General features: G+C 37.7%; 1 protein-coding gene across 1 annotated transcript; it reads right to left on the reverse strand.

Moving 5' to 3' along the window:
• Positions 1-4,775: 4,775 nt before the first annotated feature.
• Positions 4,776-5,996, reverse strand: LOC129719946 (uncharacterized). The gene is made up of 5 exons (XM_055671355.1): positions 5,898-5,996; positions 5,751-5,846; positions 5,502-5,706; positions 4,987-5,424; positions 4,776-4,924 (listed from the first exon to the last, which is right to left on the reverse strand). The coding sequence occupies exons 1-5, from the start codon at positions 5,994-5,996 to the stop codon at positions 4,776-4,778; spliced, it is 987 nt and encodes a 328-aa protein (XP_055527330.1).
• Positions 5,997-9,763: the final 3,767 nt, after the last annotated feature.

A 9,763-nucleotide genomic window follows, 5' to 3' on the forward strand; every position in this document is an offset into this window, starting at 1 on the left:
GATTTCGAACTCACAAATTAATCACTAAATATTGGTGATAAAAGAATTAAAAAAAAATATCTTGTCAAGCCATCTTGATATATGCCAATATTCAGTCAATATTCGCGGTGAATATTATAATATTCACCGCGAATATTTGCTGAGCATCCCGCTGAAAATGGACTCTCACACTTTAGGCACAAGAGTTAGAGCATTTCTTTCTCCAACAAACTTGTAGCTTTACTTTAGGACTGCAAGTTTGTCGTACATCAAGTTAAAAAATTATACTTGTGGAGCGAGTTATCGGCACGCGGCAAATTTAATGGAATTGACACCCCGAAATTGAATATGCAACCTTGGCTTAAAGTCATTTTTAATTGACATTCGTCAAGAGATACTGACGCAGTTAATCAATTCGTTCATTTCCCGGCCTTCAAAATTTCAAAATCGAGCATTTGAGCACTTCTATGTAACTTAGAAAGTTGAAGAGGTTGTTTAGAAGACACGAACGCAGAGTTAACTTTTTGACAATGAACAACAGCAAAATCTATGTGCAGCTATGCGGTTTCACATATTGCCGTATCCAAAAAAAGAATGAAATTGAATTGTTTTGAGGCTGTCTACGAAGAGGCTATTAGCGAGGGCAAATAGTGCATTCCCCATCTATAGTATAACAGTTCAAATAACAATTTCACGATAGCGTAGATAATTTTACAACTGATTACTGCAAATAGTAAGACTTGAGCGAAAAATTATGTGATTCTGGCTCACTACCTCAAAAATTCTTCAGATAAACTTTGAGGCTTAGCTGAAGTCAAAAGAGTTTAATTGTGTTTGTCAATGCCATTTATTGACAACTGAATGATTTTTTTCAACATGACAATTTTTTTATTTAGTTCTGAATGATTTACAGTTATAGTTAAATTCAACATGAGGTGATTTATTTGCAATTATACATAAAAATTTTAATCGTTATGCTACTAGCCACGCACGCTATAAACATGCATAGATACGCTAAAGACATTCACACGCTATATAGCAAGCCACGCACGCAAGCCACACACGCTATATAGCAAGTCATACATGCTATATAGCAAGCCACACACGCTATATAGCAAGCCACGCACGCAAACCACACACGTTATATAGCAAGCAACGCACGCAAGCCACACACGCTATATAGCAAGCCACGCACGCTAGCCACAAGCTATATAGCAAGCCACACACGCTAGCCACATGCTATGTAGCAAGCCACGCACGCTAGCCACACGCTATACAATAAGCCACACACGCTATATAGCAAACCACGCACACTAGCCACACACGCTATATACCAAGCCACGCATGCTAGCCACACACCTTATATAGCTAGCGACACACGCTATAGCTATTCACACACGTTATATGCACACAGTTTATATATACATACTCTGGATGATGGTGGCTTCTCAAACCACCTGGCAGGGCGAGTCTGTTTTCAGTTTCGGGTTGTATTCTTTCTTTGTAAGATTTGGACCACTGCGACCATTATTTTGATCTTTTGTGGTACGGGTTCTATTCACCCAACGATATCTGAATTTGATTACCGCTGGTGGGGTCCAACTCAGATCGAAGTTCCCTCCGAACTGAAAGAGGCAGGAAATGCAGCTAACCACTACCACCGCCGCCGTTGCTGCTGATCCACGCTGCCTTCGCCTACTGCCATCGGTGTTGATGTCCGCTGCTGCTGCCTGCTGCTAACTGATTTGCTTGAGGAGAAACAGTCTCTTATATAGCCCAAAGAGTGCATTCCCGACTAACTAGGTACTCCATTCTGTCGTCCTTTTTAGGGAAAGGCAGCAAGCGACCAATCAAAAGTCGACAATTGTTGTTCAACAATGTTCAACAATTTTCAATAGTACAATAGTTTTAATAACCAGTTTACAATTTTTCTTTTGGACTGGTGCTTAAATGATTTTCCAATCGATTGCTGCGAAAATTACAGAAATCGGTGGGAAACTGACTGAGTTTAAAACGTTTGAAATTGTACAATTTCCGTGACGCTCTCGATGTTGTCGGTTTTGAAATTGGATCCCTGTATTGAAGTAGGGTCCCTGTATATGTTTCAGTAAGACGTATTCTACGTCAAAAGTGCTCTACATAGAAATAAATGTTTTCAATTAATAGCGACGACTGACAGCGTAATCTCCTTAGGATGGTAAACTAAATCCTTGTCAGTATTATAATGATAGTTGAAATAATTTCGACTCTAAATAGTGATTTAAGAAGTGTTCGAGCAACCACCGCTAGAACGGCAACCCTTCCCTAGATTCAGCGACAGACACCATAGTGACAGGGGCACTGACACAATAGACAGTTGACACGATACACTTGCACATTAGACATTAGATACTTTATACTGGTTAGTTGGAGGGAGCACACGTTACACAGAACATATTAAAAAGCGTTAACGAATAATTAAAATTACATATTAAATAAGTTGTTAAAATCACAATTACCTTTGTTACACTACAATCGAACTAAAATGTAAGACAATATTTTGGTGAAGGATTACTCAAATAATTAATGCTAAATAAAATTTATAGCTTGAAGCCTACGCAATATACGTGAAACGCGTTTGCTTTCGGAGACCGAAAACGGTGTAACAAAAGTTCCAATAATCTTCAAGATTTTATTTGGATCTTGCATACGTCGTTATTATCGAAATTGCACTAAATTCTCCTGTAGAAGATGCCAAACGTCGAAACGGATTCCATGCGGAGTGACTCACCTAACCTCAACAGTTCGACTCCTCGTAACTGCAACGCTTGCAGTGAACCCGATTCCATAGAAGATATGGTGCAGTGCGAATCTTGTGTACTATGGTACCATTACACTTGTGCTAGGGTAGATGAATCGATTTCGCAACGTGATTTCCGCAGTAACACTTGCATGCAACCTGAAGTAACCGTAGCAGCCAGTATCAAGTCCAAACGATCAACATCTTCGAGCATAGAAGTAGCGCGAGCCGAACGCGAATTACGGCTTTTAGAAGAGGAGAAAAGTTTCACGGAAAAAATGCTTCAAAGCAGATATAAGACGAAAATCTTCTCCGAGAGAAAGAGGAGAATTTGAAATTAGAGATTCTTCGGAAAGAAAAGGCGAGGCATGCAAAAGAAGAGTCATTTAGGATGGTAGCTCTGCTGCTAGAGAGCAAAATTCAAGAGCAGGAAGAAGCGATGAAAAAGGAGGCACTGCGAAAAGAAAAGGAAAAGAAGGAAGAGGATCGAAGAAAAATGGAAAGCCTCCATAAAGACTACTTGGACAAAAAAAATCGCGTAATGCTAGAATTACTACCGGAAGATTTCGACGGTAACAGCGAGAAAAGCCACCGAACAAGTCGGAGTGGCATTTCGAGAGTGAGAGACTGGCTAAGCACTACCAAGGCAATGGAAACGGTTTCCGGAAATGTTATCCCAACCGTTGTCCCGTCGACACGAGGAGTGTCAGCAACAGAAGGAATCTCCACCTCAGCGTCCGATCGTGTAATTCAAACACAACCACAAGCTAACAACTTTCTCTTCACGTGTCAAGTTCCTCCTCAGATTTACTAATGTCAAGTAGCACCGTCCAGACGTCTATTAATCCGTTAGGACTGTTTCCTTATGTACCTCCTCAGAAAACATCACAACAACTTGGAACAAAACCGAAATGTACTCCTGTTACTAAACCCCAACAGCAGGAAAAATCGATTTTCTCCATCAAACCGCATTTTCCACCAGAGCTATCTAATTCTAGCCTACCGTATGCTGGTCTACCATTGCAGTCGCAACTTATGACAACGCAACGAAATAATCAAGTAGTGCACTCAGAGCAGGTAAATTTCAAACCGTAGCCGTTTCAGTTCCAGCCAGCGCATTCTACAATCAACGTTTCGAAACCACTTAACGAGCAGCAGGAAATAGCTTCGGAAACATTTCCAGCAGGATGGCAGAATGTCGAGGGACCATTGTACGGTGGAGAGGAAATTAGAGAGCGGCCATCTGGACCACCGATCCAGTCGCAGGTGCAGACGAGTCAAAGTCGATACACACAGTTACCAGCACCATTAAGAAATCCTCCGCCTCCAGTACCACCAAAGCCAATTGCCCATCACAACCAGGTAAAATCACAGAATCGACATCAGGTATGCGACAATCTTAACTCTCACGTCGTTGGACAATATAGCACTTCTTATGCGGATATGTCACACCTGAAAACGAACACACCATACAACATGCCATTGTACACACCAAATAAGAATAAACAAATATACCCGTCCTCTGCACCAAATTTCCACGATGTTTATTAAAATAAACCTAGCCATCATGTGCCTCACTAAAGTTGAACAACAAAATGATAGCATGATGTGGTATCCGGTTATCATGTAATAAATAACTAAACATGCTACCAACTTGGCTGACTTAACAGCCAACATAACAGAAATGATAACCAAAAATTATGCAGTTGAAATCATAGAGATAACTTACTGCGTTATCATGAATAACAACTGCATAACAAGTTATGGAATTCAAATTTATATTCTATATTACATATTATGTTATCATTTTGATATTCCAATAACTAAATATTTTGTTATATTCAATAGCTCGTTGAGTTATTGATATTGAATGCAGAACTAATATGAAAAAAAAGTTAGGTACATAATCGTTTATTAGTATTTATTGTATCATTAAGAAAATATTAAAAAAAAAACAACTTATGTCGAATAACATTACAAAATAAAACAAAAAATGAACCTTAACAACAAATTAAAATTAAACTAGCTTTACTGAGAATCTAAAAAAAAAATATTTTCTAGAAGCATTTGCGATAACTCGAGTCATTGTACGTTTTCCGCTGTTGGAGACAGATTTTGCAGTTGATACATCATCGCGCAAAAAAATGCGTCGTTCATAGAGACGATCTGTTATTAGAAAAAAAAATATGTAAGAAATATTAGAAAACATTTTATTGCAAGAAACATACTTATTATGAAATCCACTTTCACTTTTTCCAACGCCTCACGCTCACTGCGTCTCTCAGTTACACCATCGGTTGCTTCCTTCAATGATCCACTTCCAGTTCGGATACTATTGACGTTCTTTGAGCGACCAGAGGGATTATTGGATGGGCGACCTGTCACTGAACGCCCGATAAATCCTTCAGGCCACAGTTTCATCATGAGAAACTTTACAAATGTATAATCGCTATCACCCGCTTCAAAGGACAGTTTTGTCAGAGTTTCGCAGTCAAGAAACCCTTCTTCCTCCGCAAAAGGTTTTTCTGGAACAGGTAAAATTTTCGACGTCAAGCATTCCAAAAATTTCTCATTCTGGGCTTCTAATTTAGCGTTCTTTTCCTTCAACATGTCGATCTCCTTCTTTAAGTTCTCTGACAACAGCTTGTACTTTTCAACTTCTTTAGCTATTCCATAGATACAATATAAAAATCGAAAAGATTTGTAGAATAATTAATTGTTTTTATAGATATGAATAATGTACCAGGTAGAAGACTGACAATGACGTCCTCTGAACGCGAACCAGGCTGCACATTTTCCTGCTCAGAAAGATCAATGCTATGACTCGAGAGGCCGTTTTTAACCACAGATCCGTTTGTGTTTAAATCTAATTCATCAGAGTCCCATTCATGCATAATTTCTTCGATGAGCGATGTTTTCTGCTGTATGTCCGGGGTTGTGATGGCGAACTTCCAGAAAAATCATTGGTATTGATTTTATCGGAGATCATAACCATGGGTATATCAGACAGTCCTGGTTGAATATCAAACGATTTCTCCACATTTTCTTGAATCCTTTTTTTAGCTGGTGATTGTTGAGGGATAGTATCCTAAATGATTTTTGAGGTTATATTATAGCCTGAAAAATAACATACTTTTACCTTTAACTCCGCAATACTTTCCAGCACGAAACTGGCGTTTTTGTTCGCAGCCTTTTTCAAAACTCGTTTCTGCACACCACCGGTCCTTTTGCGTGCCATCTTAGACAAAAAAAAATGCGATCGTGGGATCGTACACGCGTTCAATTTTTCTCGTTGGTTCTAAAATTTCACTATCATCTACGAAACAACGTTGAAGAAACAGAGGGGGTAATGTGAATCGAGAACAGAGATGCCATATTAACCAGCAAAAATTTCAAGCTGTTTTTCCCGTCGCCTAAATCACGAAGCACTGACAAAAAACGGTAACATCAAATTCGGCAAACCTGTGCGAACTGATTTCAACATATTCGAGTAATATAAATTTAAAATTTAAAGAAACATTTGAAACCTGCAAAAAGGTCTGATTTTTTTTAAACCCTGCAAGTGTGCAAGTTTATTAGAAAAATATGCAGCTCTGGCATGCCTGCTTGAGAGTAAAGCCGCCCTGGTTTGATCAAAGAAAATGAATGAGAGGTATGCCAAACGATTGTAAGCGTGGAACTAATCTTGTAGTAATGATTTAGTAACCACTGTTTAAGTTAATCTGCATGCTTGCAACCGACATATTAATCAGTTTTTACTTTGTTTTATTTAAATTTCATTTGAATGCTTTTTTAAACCAACATTTTACATTTTAGAACCGCTCGAAACAGACTTTTCGCAAATCTCTCTTCAAAATAATTTCGCGCTGAGAGAGTTACGGTGCTGCCACCTTCAATTTGTTTATTTTATGAGTGCAGAGGATAGGAAATTTTTCAAGGGTGAATGTGATAATGATAATGTGATAATTTTGGTTATCTTCTCTAAAATTCTCATACGGGCATTTCAAAACGTGTGAAGAATGTGATGTTGCGAACTACCTATATTATATATACTTCGCAAAACAACTATATGACGACTGTCAGTTCGTCGAATGGTCTTTGTCTTTATGTATACAGTCTGGCGAATGAGAAATCCAACAATTCGACACTTTTTTCAAGCAAAATCTTCAATCGTGACAAAACAAGAATTTAACTACGAATTTCATTTTGCACATATTATAACAGGAAAATAGAATATAGAATAGAATATGCAATTTTCTCAAAAAGGCTAAAAGGAGAACATGAACAAATCGAGTGATAACTAAATGTTAGTGAGTTAATTAGTATTACAACTAAACGAAGTTTCGATCTGATTAAGTAATCGAGAAGTGTGTCTTTAGAATGTACAATCATTTAGACAATAAATCATTGCACCTATATTATATGTTGATATTAGGAATAGTTTACAGTTCCAAGCGAAGTGAAAAATTTGACAAGTGAAAAAGCCTAAATTTTCGCTTGTGAAATCTGTCGTGAAAACCCGTTTGTGGAACACGCAGGTATTTCACCAGCCTGCAGTTTACAGTTAAAGTGAAGGGAAATTCACGAATTAACACTCCGAGTGAGGTGAAAATTAGCTGCAACTAGCAGAATATATACGCACGCAAGTTTTCGCTTGCTGCTTTTTTCACTAGCGTTTGCATGCGTGAAAAAAGTAAACCCAAGTGAAAAAGATGAGATCCACAATCTTCGATTTCGCTGGATCGAATTTGTTTACAGTTCCAAGTGAAGTGGAATTTTTGCAGGTTGCATTTTTCACGAGCGTGAAAAAATGACCATTTTGTATGAGATTTTCAGTTCGCTTGAAACTCTAAATAGGGCTTTGCGTATTAAACCTGCATTTATTTCGACGCACTTCTCCTACGACTTAAGAGTATTCAGTGTTAATTCCAGATCCAACCTCATATTGAGTTAATCTTTGGGAAACCTGTCAATTTGTTCCACCTCAATACTTTAGATTGTCACCGATCCGTTGATCCGCCAGGCTATGTGGATATTGACTATATTGGTAAAAAGTCGAGTCAAATACCCATAGGGTTAATTTATCGGTAGTGTACCTGGATCCAAATGTGGACTTTCACATATCTAACTCATAACAAGCTTGACTAGTTGTATTCTAGTAAATATTGTCTGATTTTTAATGTAGCTGTGAATAATAACACTTCGTTTTCTAACATAGATTATTATAATAATTTATCATTACAATGTTCATTTAGAAAATGAACGACACTAAAATGCCCATTATTCATACAAGCACCCTATGATGTTTATAATGCATTGAGTTGTCAGTCATACGAGCAATATATTTGTGAATACATCTGTACTCAAACCTTTGTGGAAATGAATTCTCGGCGGAATAAAAGACATTTTTATATCCTGAGTCAGTTCAGCAACAAAAAATATTTGCAAAAGGTTTGTGTTCTTCATATCTATCAGATAAATAGTGTCAATTCAAAACATTTCAGAGAAAAAAACGAAACGCAGTGGTATACTCACAAGGTAATTTTATCGACTACAGTCTGACAGAAGCTGTTCAACCTGCTGAAAACTCTTCGTCGGAAATTAATCGAAAAACCGAAAATTATGATACCTCCACATTACAAAAATCGAATTCCATTGAATATTTTGAGGCATCCGACAATTACTCAAAGCCATCTGAGATCATTTATTCGGAAAATGGATCTGATGAAAACAACGATCAATCGAACAAAATGGAATTATCAACGTTGAGCAAAGTATTTTGGTAAAGGTCTTAAAAGAAAATTGTTTATTATAATAGTTTAATTGCAGGTGTTATTTGACCATAGCAAACGGATGAGATTTGATTCCACCGTGACAATTGCAGAAGCTCGCTTCATGGTACTCAATTATTATATAAGGTATCGCCTAACTCAAGGAGCGCTTGTGGCTTTGCTCAAAATGATTAATTTGATGGCTGGGTCAAAACTATTTCCAGAATGCTTTGAAACCTTTTGTGCTTCTTTTCCTGATCCATACGTATGTTCACGAGTTTATTATTGCACAGAATGTAAATGTGCTATGGAGAAGCTCATTCCAGACAAAAAAGCTGTTTGCACAATTGAAGAATGTGGAATTAACAAATTCGACTTTTTCATGACTATACCTGTTGAAGAACAATTGAGAGAGACAGTATTCAAATATCAAAAAGAAATAGTGGAATACGGTAAACTGGTTAGAGAACAAGGAATAAGCGACATTAATAACGGCAAACATGTGAGACGAATATCTGCCGAAATATCCGGTGAGATAATTACGCTGTCAGTCAATACCGATGGAGCGGCGGCATATCGCTGGAGTGTCAACAAACCTTGCTATCCTATATTTGTTACTATTAATAATTTACCACCGCGCATTCGTTTTGATAAAAACAATTTATTGTTGGCTGCTGTTTGGTTGAGCAAAGATGAGCCGAGTATCCCGCTGTTTTTTAAACATTTCTGCGAAGAAATGAATAAACTCAAAAACGGAATTGCTACTGGAACCAAAATATATAAGGTTATAGTTATACAGAACTGTCTAGATTCTGTTGCAAGGCCAAAGCTTCAAAATTCAACACAATTCAATGAAAAGTTCGGTTGTTCTTTATGTCTACACGAAGGAAAAATTGTATATGGAAATCAAATACGATATCCATTTACAAAAAGTGATAATAGAATTCACTTGGATACGCGACGACATATGATCGAGGCTCACAATACTGGAATGGCTGTCAAAGGAATGAAAGGTCTCTCAGTTTTTCTATCAATCCCGTATTTTGATGTAGTGAAAGGTAATATTCTAGTCGTTCAAGCTAAAGAAAACCCGTACGTAAATACTGTATCAATATTTAGGCTTTCCACCCGATTATATGCACTCAGTCCTGCTTGGTGTAGTGAGGCAGTTATGGGAGTTGTTTACAGCATCATCCAACCACAGCAAACCTTATTATATCGGACTTCGAATGCA

The sequence above is a fragment of the Wyeomyia smithii genome, chromosome 2 (genome assembly GCF_029784165.1).
Source record: "Wyeomyia smithii strain HCP4-BCI-WySm-NY-G18 chromosome 2, ASM2978416v1, whole genome shotgun sequence".
In the NCBI taxonomy this organism is placed as follows: domain Eukaryota; kingdom Metazoa; phylum Arthropoda; class Insecta; order Diptera; family Culicidae; genus Wyeomyia; species Wyeomyia smithii.